Below are 22,922 nucleotides of genomic sequence, written 5' to 3'. Positions count from 1 at the left end.
GGTTAGTTGGTGTTTTTGGTGTTTGCATCGGGGAAAACAACAAAAGAACCTCAGTGTAAAGGATAAGAATAAATAAATAATAAATAATACCGACGTCATCAACGTCTAACCGCCAAGATAGGAGGTATCCATAAAATGCTTGATTATTTCGGGTCGATGAAAAAAAAAAAAAAAAAAAAACCCAAAATCGAGAAATATATACGATCTAGCATTATATTGAAAGATGAAAGATATAATATATGTGAATATAACCTACGATGGATGAATAAACACTTGTCGAAAAACCGACATTGGACAGATCATTACGAAGACCAAGTTTTGTAAATGAAGTACCTAGGATACCTATCATCTCCATTTTCATAAGCAAAATACGAATATACATCTGCAACTAATAACGAAAGCGGCATCGTAATAGCATCGAGCGTGATGTTAGGATAGACCCGTGGTTGGCCGTGTCTACCTCTATATATTAATACACATAACCGCGCTGGCACGCAACCCCAAGAAAACAGAACAGAACGGAACCCTTGTACTGTCTTCCGAAATCCGCGCCTCCTCGGGCCCTTAATTCTGAATCGTACAAGGTTTCCGTGAATTCACCGCATACGCCATGAAATGCCACTCGTCAAAACATTCATATCTACCGCGTTTTTTTCTTCTTCTTTTTTTTTGCGCCACTATGGTTGGTATCGCTTTCTCAAGAATCCCATTTCCACCTTCATCTGGCCTCCCAAAGCTTCATGCTGTGCCTTGTACCCTGACGTCTTGGTTGCTCAAGACCCGTCATGATTAGTTATCGTCTATTTAATATCGTATCGGAGGATGGACAACCGATTGATGTCCATTACTCGTTGTAAAAAGTGGCTTGGGATAGTTATGATATTTACTGATTATGCTGTCTCGCAAACGCCATAAACTGGTCCGCGATCTGTATTTTTGAATTAGCTCTAACCCCGTCAAGGCGACGAGAAATCGAAAGTGGGGTGATACTCACATCGCGATCTGCCTTGATAAAAGGCTGGTCGAAGAAGTGATACTTGTCCTTCGTTATCAGCTCCATAATGACCATGGTAAGGCCGAATGGCTGAGGCCAGAAACTGGCAATTCTCTCAAGCAGCACGCGGACTACTTGCTGGCGGATATCAGCTTCCTCGGGGTCATTGAGATCTTGACCAAAAATCTCAAAGATGACGTAGCTGAAGAATTCGGTGACGGGGCTGAAATTGCGTAGACGATCAACCATGCTGCTGATGAGGAAATATCGACCCTCGGGTTGCAACTCGTGCACCAATAGCGAAAGCGTCGCGACATCAGGGGAGCCGGGGGTATATACGGACCTCTCCTGACGGGCCGTTATAATGGCTTGATGGCTAAAGAAAGTCACAATAGCATCGATGACTTTGCAGTTAACGCCGAGCGGGACGTTGCCATACGTCGTGTATCGCGCCTTGCTTTTGTTAATGGCATGCGTGAGATGGGCAATGGCATCCTCAGAGGGGGGGGCTTGGACAAGCTGCTGCAAGATCTCCGAAATGCCAGTTTGTCTCAAGTATAATAGGCTGGGAGCAATGTCTGCTTGAGCATCCTGCGAGATTAACTCTCCAGTTTCAGATCGCGGGCCACAGTTGAGTACGATGTTTCTCAACTGAGTGCAATGAGGAGAGATGCTTGAGCATAGATCGACGGCATTAGCGGACATATATTCAGTGAAGTCATGAGCTAATATGACGAGGTGTTTGACAACCGCACGGTAGTATTCCTTCACGACATCCGTTACATCGATAGCTTTCATGTGTGCCGAAACATGCCTTAAAAGAGACTTCAACAGTTTCGTGTAGGAGATCCAACCGGCCTTAGATTCGAGTAGAATAATGTCAGGCATGAAACGTCGATGTCCAATGAGGCTGAGCCACGCAAACGCGAACCCGGGGAAACGCTCAGGATTAAGCTGTAATAATGCCCACGAGAATCGATTTAGAAACTCTCGTCGGCACAATTCGATATTCGAATTTTCCGCGAATGCCGAATCGATGTCATGCAAAAGCATAGAGAACAGGCGGAAGAAGACTCTCTGGTTGAAGTGTTCGCCTCTTGCAACGTGGTGGTGGTTCAGCACGACTGCAAAGAGTGACGTGACAGCCTCAAGAACTGGGAGAATCCCAGCCCTGGGGTCCTCTTGATCGGCACCACTCTCCCTAGCAAAAACTATGACCATCTTTACGAGAGCATCCCCGGCAACGAATGCTTCGGCAGTGCTTCCTCCCGCATGCAGCACCTGCTCATAGTAATTGATCGCCATATCAATGGCCCTTCGCGTGAAAATCACGAATTCATCCTTGTTGGAGATAATATTTCGACTACGAATCTGCTTCACAAACGCCAACCGCGCCTTATCAGATACGTTGTAATTGTTGTGGAGACGAACCCATTCGTCAAAAATGTAATCAAACTGCTCGAGCTGTTCCGCACCCTCCCTGCTCTGCGGTTTGGTGAGGCCAGAGCTGAGGAACTTCGACTTTAGTCGCTGGCCAATTTCAAGCTCGGGGTTTTCGTTGATCCAATCCCACGCGACTTCTAAACTGCGTACGAAGTCTGCAAAGAGCGCGATAGGTCGTTCATTGAATAGAGTCAGATCTAGGAGTTTATCAAAGAACTCTAGATAGCCTTCTTCCCTCTGGACGAGCATCCTGGACAACATATGATCGATGCTGTGCAGGTCAAGGAAATCCGTCGGGAGCAGTGCCGTGATCAAAGATATGTTGAGGATATTCTGAGGCGACTGTTGGTAAAAGCTGATCTGCACCCGGTCGTGTAACGCGGTGCCGGAACTTGCAGCGATCTTTAGTAACTGCTCCAGGATGTGAACGAGGCTTTCCAAGAAAAGAGTATTCTCCACTCCGCTGAATAGCAACTGACAGATCTTCTCCGCGGCGTAGAAAGCGAACTCGTCCGAGTTTTGAGACGTGTTAATGATGAGCTGGGTGAACATATCAACGACTTCCAAAACAGGATGAGACCTAGGCAGATCGCTAAAGTGTTCCTCGTCTGTCGAGGTCGTGGTGCGCTTGAGTTCGGACAAATACCTCTCGACCTTATCGATTAATCCTCTACCATCCATATGATGGGCCGAAGGGCGACCGTTAGTCATTCCACCATGTACATGAGAATAGGGTAGTTGCGTATTGAGGTGTTGAAGAGACGAGGTTTCGGCGGGTGTAGCAAGGGTAGGTACAGAACTGTATTGATCTTGCAGGACCTCGTTGGCAATATTTCTGGTCGCATCCGAGGTCGATGCGCCGTGAGTCGGGCCGGGTTGGGCGGCACCTCGTGGTTGCCGGGCAAAATCTTCATAAATAGCCATCTGCTCCGCATTCAAGCCTGCCAGGTTGGGGGATAGCTTGTAGGGATGCGGTATCGTCATTGCCCATCTGCTAAGACCAGGATCGACGTACGGCTCATTAGGCCGTTGTAGACGGTGTCGACGTCTTGCCTCTATTTCACCCTCTATCATCTCTTCGATCTCCGGAACCGCTCGTTCCTCGGCTTGCTTTTCGATTACATTACACGCAAGCTCCAGGTTCGAGTTCACGCACATTATTATCGTGCCTTCAGGAAGCGAGTGAGGTAGTTCACCTGCAGCGTTTCGCATATAATTAGTGATGTTAGCTCTAAGAGGTTCTTTCGACGTAACCTGCGCGAGACTTCCGGCAGTGGCCTTAACCATGTTGATCGCGGATGTTCGGAGCTTGTTCTCATCAGGCTCAGTTGCGAAATCTTTGTGAATCATCTGTTGAGTACTGATCGCAGCGATAGTGACGGATCGATCCACAACCGGTTGGATTATATCCTGCAGTGCCTTTGTTACCGAGGTGCGGACAATTTCATGAAGACGGACACTGTTGATAACCATCTCATTCGTTGGTGGAATTTGCAAGAGGCCACTAATATCTGGAACGGTGGGTGGTGGCATGGGGTGCGGCGTAATGCCGGCTGGGACAGCACCCGCCATGCCGTTCAACGACATGTTCTCAAAGTGCTCCAGAGGGTCTTGTGCACCTATATCGATAACTTCCTCGACCGGCACACGATCCTGGAGTTCAGTAGACGGCTCGATGCTCTTGTGATCCAAATTAAGATCTTTGCAGAGTACTTCGATCTCGAACTTTTGGTTTAGCTTTAGTTCGGCGTGATGGTAAAGTTCAATAAGGAGATGAATAATGTCCATCAACCATGGGTTTGGAGGTCGGAAGATGGTCGATTTCGAAGCCTGTATTAAAACCTTGCAGACGAATGGTACTACGACAACTAGCCTTTTGGTGTCATGCGCCTCGATGAGTAGTTGTTTGAAAGCGATGTTTTTATGTTTAATCGGCTGGTCCCTAGCTATAGTTAAGAGCCCTAGCCAGGCCCCTAAATACTTGAGGTGGGTTCTATCGGTAGAATTCTGCAACGTGCTCTCTGAGTTTAGCATCCGAGCAACACTGATATAGGTTTGCCTGAGCACTTCAGACCACAGACCCGTATCTTGGAAGAGTTTCACTAAGTCAAGGTATACTTGGTGATAATTGGGTTGCATCTTTGCCCGTTCTTCAACGAGATGGCTGGCAAACCATTGCTGATGTTGATGTTCCAGAATTTCATGGATCTCCCTGAATGTTGTTTGAAGCGAGGAACTGGTCAGGTTGTTGAGACCGAACTGAATTCTGTCTTGCACATCGACAACAGGATCTTCAAAGGCGGCTCCTGGAGGAGGAGGGTCTATGTTAACTGCTGCAAAGGGAGCCGCGTGGAGCTCTAAACCATCAACGGCACCATTTGTTAGAGTTTCGTTCCCAGTGTGACTAGGAGTGCCGGTGCCGTTTTGCGCACGCGCCCGGTCCTCTTCGTCCTCTCGCACAACCTCTTCAGCCTTCCGATAAGCTTCGGTGCCACGCAAGCCAGGAATCTGTAAAAGTTGCTTACAGAGTCCTGGCCACTCCCTGAAACGGGGGAAAATCTGAATCAGAGCTTGGAGGCCGAACTTATACATCGAGCTATCGATAGTGTGATCCCGGACAGCCTCGAGAATCATGCCCAACCCAATTTTCAATGGTAACTCGGATATCAACTTGTGGGATATTATCCCACCAAATAAAACCGCAGTTGTGGCTAATGCTTCAAGGGGGTAGTCTATGAAGTGAGAGTATTCGTCGAAAAGACCGTGGATCATGCACGCGAAGATATCCTGATCTAACGGAAACCGCGAGTGCTTGTATTCCTCGAGCTTTTGGACGACATACTTGACCTCGGACTCCTCTCCATACATCTTCTTATAGTGCTCCTCCATCTTGGCAATTGCGGCTGGTGGGAGCCCGTTACCGTCCTTCCCATTTGCATCGATGATATCATCGTAGCCTTCACCGTAGTTGATAAGCCTAGGATAAGAAGTGATGCACGCGCGCTGAACGATAATCAGCTCTGGCAAGGGGTTTCGCGGTAAAAAGTCCTCCAGAATCTGGAGCATGGCGAGTACTGTTTTTACGTGAAGAGGAGTAGTCGTCTTGGGCACCGGCTGTCCTTCTCCGCCTCTTTGCGACTGCAATTCAAGATTCGCCTTAATCATCAAAAACTGGAGTAGAGACTGGGAGATGGCAGGACTTCGTTCAGCATTGTTATGGGCCCACTGAGCAAGATCGAGATGACCCTCGGCGTGTGCAAGAGCGGCAAGATCGTAACCGAACCCGTTCGGTAAGTAAACGAGTTCGTCTAGCCAGCCATGCTTGATGACGTGCTCAAATATGAGTGTTAGATCCATTGGCTTCATGGCATGCGCATCAACAAGTCTCTGCGTGACCCAATCCCTGTCCTTTCTCCAGAGGCTGTCTAGGACGAAGTCGTGATACTCGGACCTTCGATGTAGGAAATTATCAAACAAAGATGCCAGAGTTTCAACTGCCATCGGCGGCCACGGTTTCGGAACTCCAAAAGCAGATACTATAAAGATATCCAGGTTAGGAACTACCACCTCTTGAAATAGCCGTTTTGCTTCCGTGCTCTGCGACGCGTGTAGGGAGTGAAGTGCAACCTGAAAAATTGCTGATAATGCTAAAGCCGAAACCAGAGGATGTTTCACGGCAACGGCAGCTCGCTCACGGACTTCGGGGGGAGACTGTGCATACTCGTCGAGCGTAAACGTCGGTTGGAGGCCCGGAATAGTACTGGCATCAAGCTCGTCTGGGCTCAAAGATGCAAACGCACATATGAAGGACAGCTGAGTTTCCGGGTTTTCCCAGTGAGACCCACCCCATAAGCTCTGAATACTGAACGGCGGAGATTGGTTGTCTTGGGCTTGCGCGATGGGTAACAGAGCCTGATATAGACGTAAGAATTGTGCTGACGACACGCGCACGTCCCGCTGATCAAAGTATGCAACCACGTCATGCCAACGGAAAGTTTGTGGAAGTATGCGACGAAGAGCAGCGACAAGCACGGACGGGTTATGACGATAAGTAAGGCTGACGGTCGTGTACGTTAAGGCCGCAGAAACCTGCTCCTCGCTTAACTGTATATTACTCGGTCGACTCTGGAGGTAAGTTAAGCAGGTTTCCTCGTCGCGAGTGAAGTCGGTGCCGGTCTTCTGAATGTAAAGAGCAAGCGCGTTAGGGGGTTTATCGCCTAGCACTCTGATCAGGTCCAAAGCAGCCAAGACCTCCATGGGAGGTGCTTGATCCTGTTGCTGCTGTAACCAGCGGGCCTGTACCTTAGCACTCAGCTCGTGTTTAGCAGCTGAGTTAAAGTTAGGCGGGTGGCCTTGGATATATCGGTCGACTATATTAGCGATGAAGGAAGGGGTGAGGTCGGAGTGGTTGCCGTAATCTGTTCTCGAGATTATATTTACAAACGTAGGGAAATTTGTGGAGAGAATTGCATCGGCTTTAGCAGTGAACACGGTTAGCTTACTGGCACTAGTCTTTGACGAGCGCGCAGGGAATGACATACCCTTGGTTTTCAGATCCTGTCGGGAGCCGAACTTGAACGCCAAAGCTAAGATAGTCTTCTCCAAGGCATCGAGCTTGAAGTGCTCCATAAATGTAGATAGGTCAAAATCGCGGAAGATATCTTCGTTAGCTGACTCGATCGATTCAGCTATTCTGGACGCCTGGTCGAGATCGTGTGATATCTTGGCCATTTCGTTTACTAGGAGCGAGTAGTTGCCGGGGTTGGCAACAGGCCGGTTGATGCCAGGAAAGATCTGAGGGGCGTTTCCGGCTACTAGCCGGGTGAAGTACTTGGAAAAAACCTCCATGCCGTGATCATCGAGGAGCTATAGAGAGAGAGAGAAAGTTGAGGTGATATTAGCGCAAAGTTCTAGGTTGGTAAGTTGGTAGGTTGATAGGTTGATAGGTTCCAAGTTAGGCTGATAGAGAGAAAAGAACAGCCAACATACCTTTTTCAGTTGATCCACTTGTAACTCCCACTTGGCGCGGTCCTTGTCCTCCTTGATTGTACTAAGAAGAAGGTAGACCTGGGCGACGACAATTTTTGTGAGAGAGTTGTTCCCCGCGGTCGGGCTGCTGGTACTGGGACTCGCGCCAGCACTCAGAGGACCGGTCTGTGACGGATGGGGAGAGTGTGTAAGTCCTGTCTGCAGGTTCTGAGCAGGAGCAGGTGAGAAAGTTCCGGATCGTGAGTGAGACGACGGTGGGGGGACCATGAGGGTGGTGATCTCGAGGTCGGAAGGGGAGAAGGAGGGAAGAAGCGAAGGTGATATGCAATTCCCCTAGAACCCCTCACAGAAACATGCACACAAAACGACGGGAGGAAGAAAAAAAAAGTATCACGAATCACGCAATGGCGCCTGTCAAAAGCGACAGATGTGGTCTTCGCGGGAAGTATGTGGAGGGCGAGGGTAAGCGCAAGTTCACCGATGCTCGGGGCATGGATGTCATGAGCTTAGGAGGAAGACGTGATGTTGGACTGTGCGAGGCAGACCGGGGGGGTCGTTGTCTAGTATCTGGTTGGTTTTGGTTGGTTTTGGTGGGCTGAAGATGAGAGAGAGGATGAGGATGAGGATAAAAAGGCTGGAAGCTCTAGTAATATGTACCTTAGAGGTAGGTAGTCAGAGTTGTAGAGTAGAAAGAATAAAGTGAGATATGATATGATGTTATAGCAAGGTATCATAAATCTTTGTCTGAGAAATGAAAAAGGAACCACTTTTGACGCGCTCCGAATATTTTTTTTAAGAGTAGTATAAGAGGGTACGTATCGTAGGTGGGCAAGTGGTTCGGGATTGTTGGTTTTTTGGGTGGACTTGGTGGACTGGTGGATAGACGACGATTGGGAAAGGTTAGGAAATCCATAAGTTGGTTTGGTAAAAAAAGGCAACAATTCAGCCCTCTGGGCCCTGCTTCTGGCGCAAAAAAAAACCAGCTTGGGCCTCTTTCTGGTCTTTCCCTTTTCCTGGGGCTGCAATTGAATGTACCTCCTTCTACTTTGATCCACTATATTCGAATTTGGCCAATAATAGTGAATGGAACACCGTTGGAGCTTCTTGAAAGCTTAAGAACGTTATGTAATGTCCGTGCCGGAAAGCCACTTGAGCCACAATCTACATTCAAATATACCTAGGTTAGGTACGTACATATGTACAATTGCACATGCTGTACAGTACATGCAGCCTGTACTGTGTATCTACCTGGTACAGTACCTATTTGAACCTTATCATAGCTGTACTTTTATAGATAAAGGCTGATAAGGCGGGTAAAGGGTAGCCTTGTAGGCAGCTTCGCGGGCATGTGCATTAGACATCCAGATAGCGATTTTAATAAGCTTTATTAGTTTGACTTTAGGTGGTAAGTATAAATCTTTCAACCAACATTAGATTCAACGCCGTTGTGCCACGCAGAGACTAAATTCCGTTTCGTTTACAAACGTCATCCAAGGCCTATTGAGCTATTATATATTAGGCCGGTACTTTGTTTAAAAAAACCCAAAATCAAAAAAAAAAAAAAAAAAAAAAAAAAAAAAAAACAAGGCCTTCTCCATCGGAGTTTTTCTAGTCACGAACCTCTTCACAATCTAATTTACTCCGTGTTGTAGAATATATGAACCCCTTTACGATAAGTGTTCTGGTTCAACTATGCTAATATACAGGGATGATGGAATATAAAATAAAATATAATAGCTTTACAAGTATAAGCTCATACCAAATATCAATGAAACGGATCAAAAAAGACATCCGTCTAAATAAACTCAATTATTCGGAGTTCCCATCTTTCTATCAATATTCGGCATATCATCCGCCACTATTATCACCACCACCACCTCCTCCGTCACCCCGTCCGTCAATCTCTACCCCCTTTTAACCTCCCGTCCCCCTCCCTCTCGTCACCTCACCTCGCCTGACCTTCCTACACTACACCCCCCTCCACCGACCCCCCAACTCTACACAACGGCCCATTCTGCGTAGGCATCCCCTCCCCCTCCTCCGCACGCACCTCCCACCCCTCGCTCCCCACCGTCGCCGCCGCGTAGAACACCCCCCACGGGTCCCGCTGACGCTTTATCCCCAGCAGTCGCCCGTAGTGGCTGCCGAAGAACGCCTGCTGCCACCCCGGCTCCTCCACGTCGCACTCGTTCACGTACGCCCCCGCCCCCGGCGACGCCTCCCGCCACTCGTCCATCGCGCGAGCCAGCCTCTCGTGCGCCGCCTTGAACACCGGCGGGGGCAGCAACGACGACCCGCCCCGCACCGTGGTAGACGTAGCAAAGTCGAACAGGTCCGCGTGCATGATCGCCTTGCGGAATGCCGGGTTCACCGCGCTCTCCCAGTCCCCATCCCTGTCCCTGCCCCCGTCACGACCACTAGGATATCCCGCGACTTCTTCCGTCGGCGCCATGTGGATCCCGTGGAACGTGTACCCGCCGTCCTCCACCGAGCGGCGGATCGCGCGCTGCGTCGCCGCGAACAGCGCCGGGTCCTCGAAGTTGGCCCGCGGCCAGAGCCGGCTGGCGAAGCGCGAGCTCCCGGGGACGTCGCCCGCGCCGCCGCCGAGGGAGGCCCAGTTCGCGGCGGGGCGCGGCGCGGGGTTGGGTACGTCGAGCCCGATCGCGTTCAGGTCGTTTACGAGCGGCTGCACGAAGTCGAACAGGTACTTGTCCGACACGTTGGGGAGTTCGATGTCTGCCGTGAAGGTGAAGCTGATGTTGTCGGAACGGCGTGACAAGTAACTATCTAGGTTAGGTAAGTTTAGAGTCCTACGTGTTAGTATTACGGATAAAAGCGTGAGGGTTTGCTCCGCCCAGTATATAATTCTGAACAATAGGTAGGCGTAAATAAGGATGTCATCACATACTGTGGATTTGTTAGCACTGATGTATACCTACCCACTATATATTTACCAGGCGGTGCTTTCTCTCACACATACCATGCTGTGCCGCTATTATCAACGATCTTCTTCCCAAACTCATGATATAGGTCGAAGCCCTTCCAGAAATTCGTAGTGTTGATAGGACCGGAGACCTTAGACTCGTCTGTAGAGAAAGCTATAGAGGAGGCTAGGACTTTGGTTGGCGGATGGACTTTTATTATGACTGAGGTTACGACGCCATAAGTGCCTGTTTGCGTTTGTGATTAGCAAAGGATATGCCTGTGTTCGAACTAGATAATAAGTGAAGAAAGACATAAGCAGGACATATGGCTTACTCCCGCCGCCACCTCGCAGCGCATAGAATAGATCGGTATTCTGATACGGATCAGCGGTAATAAATCTGCCATCAGCCGTCACAACTTGGATAGATAGAGCTTGATCCGCGCCGAGCCCGTACTTGGAAGCCAAAGCAGAGTGTCCGCCACCCGCCATCCAGCCACCGTATGCTCCGACGGTATAACCTCCCGCAACCACCGCCGTCATGTTGTAGCGGGTCATGTATGCGAACATCTCCCAGCTCTCGATCCCGGCGCCGACTCTAGCCGCTCTGCCTCTGTACGCTCCGATTCGATAACGGGGCAGGAACTCGAAGTCTTTCAGCCAGTGGGTCCAGATGCTGAGGCTCCCGAAACCGACCGATCGCCCGACGAAATCATGTCCGGTATTTCTATAAGGCAGAGATAAAGACGTGGAATTAGTCTGGTAGCGCTCTCGTGTCATGGCAATATTCCGGCTAGCATTTTGTCTTCAGAGAGGAAGCTTACTTGATGACTAGACGGAGATTCCTGTTCCTAGCGAAATTCACCGCGATTTGGATCTGCCTCACCGTCGTGACATTAACGACATAGGCAGGGAACGCACCCTGCGTACAGTTCCCACCAGTTTGCTGTCCAGACGGAGTGTGGCAAGTGCTTCCCTCGGGCCACTCTGTTAATACCGTGACTGGATCGTTAAGATAGAAGCGAGTAGAGGTCGCGTCCCGCATAAGAAAGGTACACGCAGCTGCGTCCTTGTAAGGTCCGTCGTAACATACCGCCGCTGGAGGAATCCCCTTAATCAAGGCACCTCCTAGCGAGCGGTTCAGTCGCGACCATTCTTCGTCAAGAGGCCAGCCCGGAGACCCCGGATATTCTCTACAGTCGGGTCTGTCGTTGGCATTCAGAGATCCTGCAGTAGATGTATTACCAAAGGCTATGGCCGAGAAGTCACCAATATCGTCTTCAGTAAGCTGTTCGGCTTCAGAAGCGAAGTTGGCACTTATAAGGTTTGCAAGGAGAGCGAATAGTATGGGAATAATTGAGAACCGCATCTTTGTCAGCAGGTAACGGCGATATGTCTTTAGCACGATCTACTTGTGAGAAAAGAAGAATCAGAATCATGGCCTTTCCATGGTACTTATTTATCATGCTCTATTCCTTGTTGGAGTAATCCTTCATTCTATTATAACTTGTAAAGGAGCTTGTGAGCAATATTTACATTAGGTACCTTGGGTACTCATTAGAATATCATACCCTCTCCTCCAGATATGTGACGTCCCCGCTATACTGCACACCAGCTTTTTTTTTTTTTTTTTTTAAAAAAAAAAAAAAAAAAAGTTCTGAACGACTAACAACGGACTGAGCCGCCCTCGGAGTTAGTAAGACGGCTGGACAAGTACAATCAGAGCACTTCATGATGCTGTGGAACGTTCCAGCCTATAGATATAAAAGTCGAAAAAGGACTAACCAAGGAGGCCCGTATGCATATAAACCACCTAGAAACTTTCGTGGGGTGGATAATATTGGAGATGCTTGACGTCTGATAGGGATGGTAGGTCTCAAGTAAGCAGCCTCGATTCCAAGTAACACGGCGCCATGAATATCGCAAATTCAATATTCCCAGTATATAATCATTGGTCATCATAGCGTCGTCTCCAGACTTCGTAATGACGCGGCGTGAAGATTCGTTCGAGCTCCTAAGAATCGATAGTTACCTAAGGTTGGGGTTGGAAAAACCTGATGCTGGGCGTGTTCTAGAATCTACATGCAGTGATTCATCTTGGCATATATATCATGTGAGCCTCCTCTCGAAGATTTTCGAGTGCTCTAATAGGTCTCGTTAGGATTCCGTATTAAAGTAGATTATTGGACTCGTAGTTTATATGTGGTCGAGGGTCGCATCCAAATGAAATACACGTGCTGCGGATGCTACGTTTACACATCTACCTAGCTCTTATGTAGATACCTTAGGTAGGCAAGCTATTGGCACTTATATTTCTAATACTACACTAATCATCTTGGTCCTTCTTCCTAGGCCGACTATATGATACATTAGGTACCTTCCCTGTACGTAACTATATCTTTATGCCATGCTCGCCATGGTCATAGGCATAACATGGCTAACAAATGAGCGTGCTTGAGCAGACACACTCTTGGCCCAAGATACTTACTTGGTAACCAGAACTGAATTTCACGTGGCCTCCGCTGTTTTTAACTATATTAATGTAGTATTAGCTTAACCTTACAGATATTAACACCACATTTTAAAAAAGCGCGAAGATCGCTTGGCTGGTAGGTAAAGAGGTAGGTAAACTTAATTTGGCATAAAAGGTAACATTTAAGGTTCGCACGAATTTACCTCAAGTGAAATATGACATTTTCTTCTTTATGAAGGTACGTCTCGGAAGTTTATCTCTTGAAACCTTCGATGCTTGCCTCTTATCGAATGCGAGGCAAGCTGTTTGAAGAGGGGGGGGGGGGGGGCTGAATAATGAGATGCTACCAGGTACGGACGATACGCGTCTGCAAGGCGATATGTCGTATTCGCACGGAAAAGCTCGCCGAGAATCAGATTCTAAAGTGCAAACGCCTTTCCCGTCTTCACTGGCATCCTCAATGATGAGCTAAGTGTTAATATAACGAGAGTAGTCATAGGACAAGTACGATGATAGATGATGATGCTAAGGTTACTGTAAGATACAATAGTCTACCCCCAAATAAAATACAGGTAACTGTACCCCTATTCATATGCCATTTTAGTCCTGTTAAACGCTCGGTCAGTAAATAATATCCGGGTAACGAAACGACGAGCCGCCTTACCAGTCATCAGCAGTCAGCGGGTGAAAACTCCCAATCATCTGTCGGCCAGGATTAAGCTTGATGAAAGTAACTTTCTTCGTCAGCTCTATCCTGCGATTGTTCTTCAATTTCCATTTGCACTTTCTATTCGTCGGGTCGGTAACTTCTCGGATCGTGCCAAACATGTACGGCGTTTCTGCCTGGTTAATAACAGTGTACCGGACGCTGCACCACGTTAGCATATTCGAGTAGATGACTTCAAGATGTACCTGGTAGTCATTCAACATACTTACTAGCCGTCAATTGCATTCCATATGGGAGTATATGGTTGGTATAACCGCTTAATGACTCTACTACCATGTTCGGGCCTGTACTATCGTCAAGTTTCCTGAGATTTCGGTTCTTTTTCCATGTAGGCCCGGGCTCCTTCTTGAGCACCTCCTCGGAAAATATTAATCTGGCAAGTCCGGTAAGGTTTCGATGAGCCATGTCGTATTCTTCTAGGTCTATATCCTTCAGTCTTTTTCGATCTAGCGCATCCCAATACACCTCGAAATTGTGCTGGCGGTATTTCCATAAGCGATTCTCGTAAGCTAGTAACATTTCAATTAGCAAGGGAAAAGGGTCAAGCACCTTGAGGCAAGGGTACTCTGTAGGATTAGGGATACATACACGGGCTCCGGCGAGTTAAGTCGATAGTGTTGGTGCGTGTAGCAATCGCTGCGACCCCCCGCGGGTTGGTATACACCTGTTTTCCATCAAATGCAACACATGAGCAATCCACATCAAAGCCTGTCAATATTTCACTAATCGATTTATAAAGTCTAAGGATGATCTGATTATCACTAGTCAGCTAACTGGCTCTGTTCGACTCCCCCTCCTATGAGAGTAGGGTAAAAAAGGAATATTGTTCTTGTTACCTGAACGTGACGAAATGGCCACTTCGGCGCAATGAACGTGATCGCATTCTCCGATCGAAGTGTTAGACCTTTATTGGGTGATAGCTTCTGATTCTTCCGAATTACGTTTTCGACCTCGATAATACGTCTGACAGCTGCGTCTTCATCGTCAATGCCATAAAAGAATATGTCGACGTCGCTCGTGCTCGCAGTTATTCTAGTGAGATGAATCAGTTTCTTATATCTTGGGTATATATATAGGTACCTAAGGTACCGATGAATACCATCATGGAGAGGGTGATTAAATACTGATAGTAGGTTTCAGCCGGCTTTTCTACTGCGTGGTTACCCTTTATATCTACGTCTTTGCGACGAGATAACAGGGGGAGGAGCGCAGAGGATCCAGCTACGACAATATTGGACCAATCTGTATTTATACTATATTAGATTTGAATGCCTAACATAGACGGCGGGCTGCTGAATCCCAGCTTGCTCACCTAAACCAGCCAATATACCTGTTATATGTGCAGTATGCCATTAGTTATCAATCGTCTGCGCCGTGATGGAGGAGATAGTAGGCAGTTTAACTAACCCCGGGTGAACCCATCAAAGTTGCATTGATATTTCTCTAACGATGTAACGATCGCAAGGCTTCTATCCTCTTCTCGCTGGTGGTCTTGCAGTGGCATCAGGTACCGGCTTTTATCGGCTGACTCGTAATCTATTGCGCGAATCTTGAGCAAGTTTTCTTGTCCGTTAAAGATTGGAACGAGGTTGGCATGGCAATCGATTTCTGGGTTTGGATTGGTAAATTCATGGCGCAGCCACTTTTCGTAACCTATATATGGCTGTAGGAGAACGCGCGTTGGATCTCCTTGATACCGATCAAGGTACGAAATGAACTGCGAAGGTGGTTCCGGAAGCAAGGCATAATCAACAAAGTCATCTGACGCTGCAACTTCCGTCGTTTCTGTGCTCTGTGTACTTTGGACACTCTGAGCACTTGGGCAACTTGTTGCGCCTAAGGAAGACTGCGTGTCATTGAACCTTTGAGAGAGCTTATATCTCAACGATTTTGCGAATCTCCGGAGGCGACCCATGGTCTCTGATACTTTTAACCTAGACAGTCATGTGGCTGTGGTCGTAGTTTCAAAATGATGTCTGCCTAGTAGGTACTTCACTCCAGAAACTTTGAACTATAATGTTGATATAGTCGTCGGATATGTGCTGAGCTTGAGGTTCTGTATTCGGGTTTCTGTGTCTATCCCTTTGGTACTTAAGGTACCTATCTAAGGTAAGTAGGAAAATGGCTGTCGTGGGGCTCTAAGCAATTTACGTAGACCTACATGTGGTCGATCTTGATTAGCTGCCATCATGGTGGGCAAGGTAGGCTGGCGTACGAAACGAGGTTTGGTTAATTTTTTGCTCAACTGAACCCATAATTCGCTGTCTTGATGGGTGTGTTTAGGTGCCTAACGACCCTTGAACTTAAGGCATATGAAGAGCAGAAATGACAAATTTCCTGATGGTTGTGTGACATCGACACGTAGGCACCTTATTGGGGATAAGGTGCCTTGTTGCTGATACTGGAGGAAGGAACAGTGTACCTACTATTACTGTATAAAAGGAAATTATACTGCTAATTAGCCTCAAATAGATTCTTCCTTCTTCAGACATTATTAATACACCAGTCTCACCCCCATTGTTATTTGATTTACTCGTTATTTGCTTTACCTTACGTACGTACCTACCAACATTTCCAGTAGTATTTCTTGTTATGTTACAATAAAATCCTCTTTTCGCCTGCGAACAAATGATCAGTGGTTCTGTTATGAATTGCTTAGATTGAATGTCATTATGAGTGGTTCTTCTGAAGAATATCCGCGCGAAGCGCATTCCAGATGCCGTCTATGTAGTACCTGCAAGAGACTAGATTTCGAAGTCCTGCTTTCCGATGAGATCAGCCAACATGGTATTGGGAAGATTTCGGAGTACAATGACCCAGATTGTCCATTCTGTGGCCTCATATCCGAGGCGGTTGATCGTGCCTGGGGAACATCTGACAGGAAGTTAGCAGAAGGATGCGAGCTCTTCATCCAAAGCAGGAGCCCTTTATCCATTCAGGAAAATGGCAGCACTTATCATCCCCAGCCAAGGTTATTACTGGCCACTGACCAGGAACCTCCAAAGTTCCACCACAACCAAATGCCGTTAAGACGAGTTGATAGGGAAAAGAGGGGATATATCATCGCAGAGATCGAATCTATCCCCGATGCAAAGTCAGTACTGAATTACCTTCCGCGTCGAGAGATAGGAAAGGAAATTGATATCACGCTTGTGAATGACTGGCTCGAAGAATGTCAGGGGCACCAACATTCCAGGCTATCCAAAGAACAAGACCTTGGCAATGACCTCTTTCAACCTCATGCGCCATTTCGACTTATTGACGTGGATAGGAATTGCATAGTAGAGAAAGATGAAAGATGCGACTATGTTGCTTTATCATACGTTTGGGGCACGACTCCGACCATCAGCGATTCTCCCGACAAGTACCAGAGTTTGGCCCCAATCCTCCTGGCACTTAGAAGCAACATAGAATATATGAAAGCTAACAATATACTATCCGAGTTGAAGACCGAAGCACAACTAAAGGCTCGGGTTCCGCAGACAGTCAGAGATGCTATGGAATTCACACGACGAATCGGGAAGAGATACCTGTGGGTTGATACCTTATGCATCATCCAGGATGATCGTAAGGGTAGAGGCCAACTTATCGCACGAATGGCCGATATATATAACTCCGCGGCCATAACAATAATAGCTGCAGTGGGTTGTAACGCGGACGCTGGCCTAAGCGGCATCAGTCCTCGGACAGGCAACCCTATCAAACCGGTTAGAATGACGACTTCTGGCGGAACGGTATTTCATCTCTCGGTTTGCCTATCATCACTTTGCGAGGAGGTTCGAAGGGAAACCTGGAATACGCGCGGGTGGACATTCCAGGAGCAGTCACTTTCGCAGCGCTGCTTGTACTTCACCAGAAACGAAGTCTTTTTCAACTGTGGAGAATGCCAGCGGAGAGAGGGCTACGACTATGCAATGGAAAGGAGAGTGAAGAGAGAGATTGAAATTGATATTAGGACAGGACCTCCGTGGTGGAAAAGAAATATTCGACGTGATCTCGATCCAACACCGTATCATTATTTAGGAGGTATGAGCGGCAGGGAGCTAGATGCTCAAACCTACCAGACAGCCGTGCAAGAATATAGCCGGAGGAATCTGACGCACTCCCACGATATATTCAACGCTTTTGAAGGAATTTTCAACAGGTCGGAGATTACCAGAAATACCTCTTCGGAAAAGTTGAGCATCCGTCAGGCACAGGCTATCCCTTCTCACCTGCTCTACCGGGCGCTACTTTGGTTTCCATTACCTAAAGCAAAGAGGCGAGACCCATGCATAACGACAGGACCAATGCAAGGGTCGACCGAAAAGCTCTCGTCGTGGTCGTGGTATGTGATATTCATTCAGTATCCGCTGTGATGGCTGGATAGGAGAGCGTTAAATTCGGGACGAAGTTTGAAAATATATTTCGCTAATACGAGAGGATATATAGGGTTTCGTGGGATGACCCCGTCGAGTTCGTCTTCGCAGATAATCTCTGGCTACCTAGAAAAATATCACAGGCTCCTGTCAAGCGGGTGCCTTTGCATGTTCCAATTGTACGTTGGTATTATGGGGGCTCAAAAGGTAAGCATTGGACCACCGATATTTGGAAAACCGTTTGCGAAGCTCAAGACTGCGACTCGACTAGCGAGCATGCTTCTGGGGAAATTGATCGTACCAGAGACTACCTCCACTCCCGTGTTGGTATAGATGTCAAGACATTGATAGACGGGTCATCAGGAAAAAGAATAAAGTTATTTTATAGGCTGGGTTGTGGCGAGCTCGGATTTTTCGCGCCATATGTAAAGGCTCGACAGTTTCATATGACGATCGACTCAGGCAGCCAAGTTGGAAAATTAGATGTATCCGGTCATCTAGGAGAGTTCAGATTCGACGAAGGAGACAAGAGGGACGGGATAGTAGACGAGCTTGTACCCATAGTTGCTGCTAATGTTACTAGAAGCACGGATGCGCAATCCATCTTCTTGGGTTTAACCACCCGCATGGGCGTTTCGAAGAGGGTAGGAATTGGGTACGTGTACTATACCAACAAAGACTTACCTAAACCACAGTGGAGGTACAAGTTCTTTAAAATAAAGTAATTGGTAAATGGGGGGAGCCTATGACTTTCCATTAGTTGAAGAAATGAGCAATGTAATTGGAGGTACTGACTTACATTATGTGATTGAGATTTAAACTGAAGTAGGTCCGAGTAGCTTTTCTGTTTCCGCAGCTGGTCAAGTTACCTATAGTTAAGTTTTATCCGTTCATTCATCGATATTGTTCCATTTGCCTTGCTTTTCAATTGAGAAAGCAACATTTATTCCATAAACCCGTCTTCATCCGTATATGAGCCATCGAACCTAAAGCACTTTCATTAGTACCCCTTTAGAAACAGGTGCTTGTGGGGGCCATGGGTCGTATTAGGTAGTAACAGCTTAACTTACCCCTGTTCACCAACAATCACCTTGGTATATTTCTCAAGCTCCTCTAGCTGCTCGACACAATCGGTCAAGCTCTCGTTATACGAATAGCTGTATATCTGGGCCCATTTTCTCCCTTCCGACTTTTTGTCAGCGCTGAGATTTCCGCTCGCCACAAGTTCGGCCTCTAGAACAGCCATCCGGTCTAAAAGCTGTTTGCGTGCGGCTGCAGCGCTTGGTAAGTATTTCTAGCACGGTTAGTCTCGAAAACTGTTATAAATAGCCAATTTTGTGTTTCCTCTGAACGTACGGGTACTTTTCTCTCTGCCCAAAGGGCACCTGAAAGAACATATAGATTCGTCAATATGGTAGCAATTGCGTCTCTCCTGTGACCCAACAAGTCTACCGCGAACTTAGTGTTGTCCCTGATGAAGTGGGGATGGTAAAATAGAGATGCCTGGCGCGCCGTGACTATACACTCGAAAAAGCGCTCGCAGGCATCAATGAGCGCTGAATATGGTAAAGGATTGAAGGGGGCTCGTAGACGTATCTCGTGACGCGTGAGGCCCTAGTTTCTATTAATATGTTGGCTCTGAAAGATGATATGAAGGATCATTGACTTACTAGCAGTTGCCTTAGCCTTACAAACCCTTCGCGCAAGCGTCCTTCCAGTATCTCGGAGGCTCGTATATCATCCTCTGTGGGTTCATTTCCTTCTTCATAATAGACGTATTTCGATACGATACCTAGGGACTTGTCAAATGGTATGTAGGGAATGTAGCATGATATGACTTACTTCTGTAAATAATACTACAATAGAACATCATTGTAGCCGTGGCTTTTCTAAGATTGTCTCGAGCAACAAACGGCCATAAAACCCAATTAACAATAACAGAAACCACAACGCCAATTATCATAGCAACTCCGCGTGTAGCGGCCAGTGTAGCTGGGGAAAGGCTACCCCCAGCTGCAACTTCTTCTAGCGACACGACTGTGAACGAAACGCATCCCACAAGTCCCGATTTCTATAGCACATTAGAGAAGCCCTTAAAATTACATGTCATGAATAATATTACTTACCGGGTGCGTGCTTTGTGTATATCTGTACATCATGGGGAGCATAAAGATTGCAGCAAACACAGTCATAACGTATGGGTTACCATCGCCAGCAGCATACGATAGGCCTGCCCAGAGGGAACCGAGGACGGCGCAGAGTACTCGCGTTACCAAATCCTTGATGTTACCGCCAGTACTAGAGGAATCGCCATCAGCTCCACGAGTTGAGTTATTGAAGAGAGGTACCATTACTCACCGAGTTCCCATAATGAGCCAAGCCATCACAACTCCCCACCAGACTTCATAGCTATCCCACCACCCATGAGCCCCATTAATCCAAGCAGGTATGGACAATAACGAAGTTACCGCTGCAGTCTTGAGCCCAAAACGCGTCTCAAATCCCTGTAATCGATGAAGAATCTTCCAAATTTCATGTCGCACACGGTGACTTTTTGGGCTCCCTTCGTCCTCAGGTTCATCAGCTGTCATTGTAGCATGCGAAGAAGTGTCTTTTTCTTTACTCGTGATATCATCACCTTCCCTCGGTAAGGGTTGAAAGTCACTTGATTTTATCTTTTGCATGGTTTCCGCTATTTCGCTGAAGCTCCTAAAATATGAACCCGCTGTGAGGCCGCCTCGGTCATGTCGGACTTGTGCATTCGTGCGGTGTAATGCCTTCCAGAAAGGATAGGATGGGGGATGAAGCCTTGGATATTTAGGTCTCCTCTGCTGCATCGCATTAACTTGTACTAGCAATTCTTCAATAGCCGTTGCTGCTTGGTGAACAAGCCGACAATATGTAAAGAGCCTGACAACCTCTGGATATTTTGCATATGTAGAAGGCAGGCTATCGCTAGCCAACACGCTGTCTTGGCACTCACTGAAGGCTATGATACGCCTACGCAGCTTTATTAGTGATCCGGGAACATCATTCGACACACTCTTCGGAGGGCCGAGGAATTTTCGATGGCCACACATCTCCATCAAAACTGCATCGCAGCTTTGTAAAGCGGTCTCCATAGCCAGGAGGAGTCTCTCTGTCGGTTCGGCTAAGTTACTAGCAACAAATTTGGCGAACTTATTTTGTTCCTCGCTTCCTGCGTCGTGAGTTTCTTCTCCCATATTTAAGACGAATTCCTCGAAAATAGGCCGATCGCGGCCTATTCTATATGGAGAGTGATCATCTAGCTTGTCAAGGATTCCAGTTTCGCTATTCAAGCTAAGCAGTGCACGAATGACACCTTGGATCAGATTGCGGAGCTCCAATACGTCTTTCGGATCAAAACGTGTGATAGAAAAGTCGATCACAAGATCCCTATACGCTTGTGAAATGCTTACAAATGTCTGTGTTAGTCTTCGGCGTGTCCTGGTGCTGTCTAGTCGAGTTAACCCAAGACCATCCTTTGAAAGAGTTAGTTGCCAATATCGTAGGTATCATAGAACGGGCGAGGAGAATTACCAGCATGACAGCAAAAGCTTGATGAAGAGCAACGGCCAGCGGACGTGCACCGGCATCTGGCATCACCGTGCAACATATAACAAGAGCGATAGCCTGTCCCAGCACCCAAGGAACACCATAGGCGAGGAGCTTAGACCACGAGACCTTGCTGCCCGATACCTCTGCCAGACATGTATAACAGATGGATATCCCAGCACATATAATGGCCTGATATAGGCGAATATAGTATGAACGAAGACATGCGATAGAGAAAATATATATAAAAAAGAAGACAGCTAGAACGCCGCCATATCCAATGCGTGCCGCTGCCGTAGCGGTAGATACCCATAAACCAAACGCTCCCCATCCTAAGCCTGTTGCCGTACCTATTATTGTTTGAAGAGTCCCGTCGACTTGAGCTCCTAAGGTTCTCCCAGGATGGTTGACTATAGCGGATATAACCGTGATATAACAATAACGGCCTAGCCTATCTCGAACACTGGGGATTACGCATAGGATATATGCTATGAAGACAGCAAGAAAGGACTTAAGCAGTTTAATACCAGCCCTCGTAGTGGTGACTCGACGAACGACTCCTTTTAGTTCATGCCACTGGTTGGGGAAGAAGTCCCGCGCAGATAGGGGGTCTCTTTTTCGGAAGGCATATGGGAGAGTTGACTCAGCCTGCTTCATAAGAGCTTGATAATCAATCTTCTCAGGAGGAAGGAAGATGGCATCGAAAAATCCATCACGCAGTTCAGTAACTCCATAAGAATTATTTGCATAATGTTCATCCTGTACGGTCATAGGCCTCTGGAGGACCTGATGGTGAGGGGCCTGATGATGAGGGACCTGAGTAGAATCGGTACGAGTATCAAATATCCTAGCTAGAGAGTTCGTCGAAGCATCGCGGACATGGCGTTCTGGGTGTTCTGGACGTCCTGGGCGCCCTGTGCTAGGGCTATGGCGACGTAAAAGACGAGAGATGCCAGCATCGCCGTGTACATGCTTTGGGTGCTTCTCTTGGGAAGAGATGTTATTTCCCGGGTTCGCCCCGTCAGGCGCCATCGTACAGTACCTAAATAATTGATATGCTAGACTACCTAGACTCTAGAATCTGGAATGAGGATGCTAGATTCTTGATGTCTGCCGAATTATCTTAGGCCACGAGGGATTGATTGTAACCAATATGGTGTTGCACTATAATAGTTGTTGTTCTTGAGAAGTTTACATTCGCTGAAATCCAGATACAGGTAGATAGGCTTTCACAATTCATTTCAGGTATTTATCTACTATTTATCATTCACTAAGCACCTTACCTAGGCGAAAGTTAAAGTTCGCTCTTCTACGAATCGTGCCTTGTTGCTGTTTCCTAACTTGAGAGCAACAAGGTAGTATTTCGACGTCACGACCGGAAAGCGACCCACATAAGCATCACATGTACACACCTTAGGTAAAAATTGAATGCACTAGAA

General features: G+C 47.3%; 5 protein-coding genes across 5 annotated transcripts; 1 reads left to right on the top strand and 4 right to left on the bottom strand.

Moving 5' to 3' along the window:
- Positions 1-302: 302 nt before the first annotated feature.
- F4812DRAFT_409888 (Not1-domain-containing protein) lies at positions 303-8,337 on the bottom strand. The gene is made up of 4 exons (XM_047932483.1): positions 7,427-8,337; positions 6,979-7,303; positions 995-6,912; positions 303-928 (listed from the first exon to the last, which is right to left on the bottom strand). Exons 1-4 carry the CDS (start codon positions 7,691-7,693, stop codon positions 884-886), a joined length of 6,555 nt encoding a protein of 2,184 aa, XP_047794999.1. The 5' UTR covers positions 7,694-8,337; the 3' UTR covers positions 303-883.
- Positions 8,338-8,816: 479 nt separating this feature from the next.
- Positions 8,817-11,718, bottom strand: F4812DRAFT_464731 (FAD-binding domain-containing protein; the record flags this gene model as incomplete). The annotated part of the gene is made up of 4 exons (XM_047938373.1): positions 8,817-10,209; positions 10,407-10,596; positions 10,685-11,076; positions 11,174-11,718. 4 exons carry the CDS (start codon positions 11,716-11,718, stop codon positions 9,390-9,392), a joined length of 1,947 nt encoding a protein of 648 aa, XP_047794998.1. The 3' UTR covers positions 8,817-9,389.
- A 1,458-nt stretch (positions 11,719-13,176) lies between these two features.
- F4812DRAFT_409879 (uncharacterized protein) lies at positions 13,177-15,967 on the bottom strand. The gene is made up of 9 exons (XM_047932482.1): positions 15,711-15,967; positions 14,957-15,649; positions 14,862-14,879; positions 14,674-14,791; positions 14,386-14,581; positions 14,138-14,300; positions 13,755-14,058; positions 13,487-13,690; positions 13,177-13,428 (listed from the first exon to the last, which is right to left on the bottom strand). The coding sequence occupies exons 2-9, from the start codon at positions 15,462-15,464 to the stop codon at positions 13,407-13,409; spliced, it is 1,533 nt and encodes a 510-aa protein (XP_047794997.1). The 5' UTR covers positions 15,465-15,649; positions 15,711-15,967; the 3' UTR covers positions 13,177-13,406.
- Positions 15,968-16,221: 254 nt separating this feature from the next.
- F4812DRAFT_454495 (HET-domain-containing protein) lies at positions 16,222-18,746 on the top strand (the record flags this gene model as incomplete). Its single annotated transcript, XM_047936658.1, has 3 exons — positions 16,222-17,876; positions 17,981-18,562; positions 18,737-18,746. 3 exons carry the CDS (start codon positions 16,222-16,224, stop codon positions 18,744-18,746), a joined length of 2,247 nt encoding a protein of 748 aa, XP_047794996.1.
- On the bottom strand, positions 18,703-22,818 carry F4812DRAFT_21230 (uncharacterized protein). The gene is made up of 8 exons (XM_047930358.1): positions 21,469-22,818; positions 20,266-21,410; positions 20,034-20,205; positions 19,750-19,978; positions 19,578-19,699; positions 19,264-19,521; positions 18,978-19,201; positions 18,703-18,893 (listed from the first exon to the last, which is right to left on the bottom strand). Exons 1-8 carry the CDS (start codon positions 22,513-22,515, stop codon positions 18,851-18,853), a joined length of 3,240 nt encoding a protein of 1,079 aa, XP_047794995.1. The 5' UTR covers positions 22,516-22,818; the 3' UTR covers positions 18,703-18,850.
- Positions 22,819-22,922: the final 104 nt, after the last annotated feature.

Source organism: Daldinia caldariorum (genome assembly GCF_022478825.1).
Source record: "Daldinia caldariorum strain CBS 122874 unplaced genomic scaffold F4812scaffold_1, whole genome shotgun sequence".
Lineage (NCBI taxonomy): Eukaryota > Fungi > Ascomycota > Sordariomycetes > Xylariales > Hypoxylaceae > Daldinia > Daldinia caldariorum.
Note: the sequence above shows the minus strand (reverse complement) of the source record. Positions and strands in the feature narration are given on the sequence as shown.

What these genes read in the sequence shown, in the direction of transcription:
- F4812DRAFT_409879 (XM_047932482.1), bottom strand. Translation starts at nt 15,464, where the DNA reads ATGGGTCGCCTCCGGAGATTCGCAAAATCGTTGAGATATAAGCTCTCT. An exon ending in CTTAACTCGCCGGAGCCCGT is followed by an intron (nt 14,059 to 14,137) that starts GTATGTATCCCT and finishes AAATGTTACTAG; the next exon opens with CTTACGAGAATCGCTTATGG. An exon ending in CCGCTGACTGCTGATGACTG is followed by an intron (nt 13,429 to 13,486) that starts GTAAGGCGGCTC and finishes AGCGTTTAACAG; the next exon opens with GACTAAAATGGCATATGAAT.
- F4812DRAFT_409888 (XM_047932483.1), bottom strand. Translation starts at nt 7,693, where the DNA reads ATGGTCCCCCCACCGTCGTCTCACTCACGATCCGGAACTTTCTCACCT. An exon ending in ACAGGATCTGAAAACCAAGG is followed by an intron (nt 6,913 to 6,978) that starts GTATGTCATTCC and finishes TCACTGCTAAAG; the next exon opens with CCGATGCAATTCTCTCCACA. An exon ending in TTATCAAGGCAGATCGCGAT is followed by an intron (nt 929 to 994) that starts GTGAGTATCACC and finishes TCAAAAATACAG; the next exon opens with ATCGCGGACCAGTTTATGGC.
- F4812DRAFT_21230 (XM_047930358.1), bottom strand. Translation starts at nt 22,515, where the DNA reads ATGGCGCCTGACGGGGCGAACCCGGGAAATAACATCTCTTCCCAAGAG. An exon ending in ATACACAAAGCACGCACCCG is followed by an intron (nt 19,979 to 20,033) that starts GTAAGTAATATT and finishes AATGTGCTATAG; the next exon opens with AAATCGGGACTTGTGGGATG. An exon ending in TAAGGCTAAGGCAACTGCTA is followed by an intron (nt 19,522 to 19,577) that starts GTAAGTCAATGA and finishes AATAGAAACTAG; the next exon opens with GGCCTCACGCGTCACGAGAT.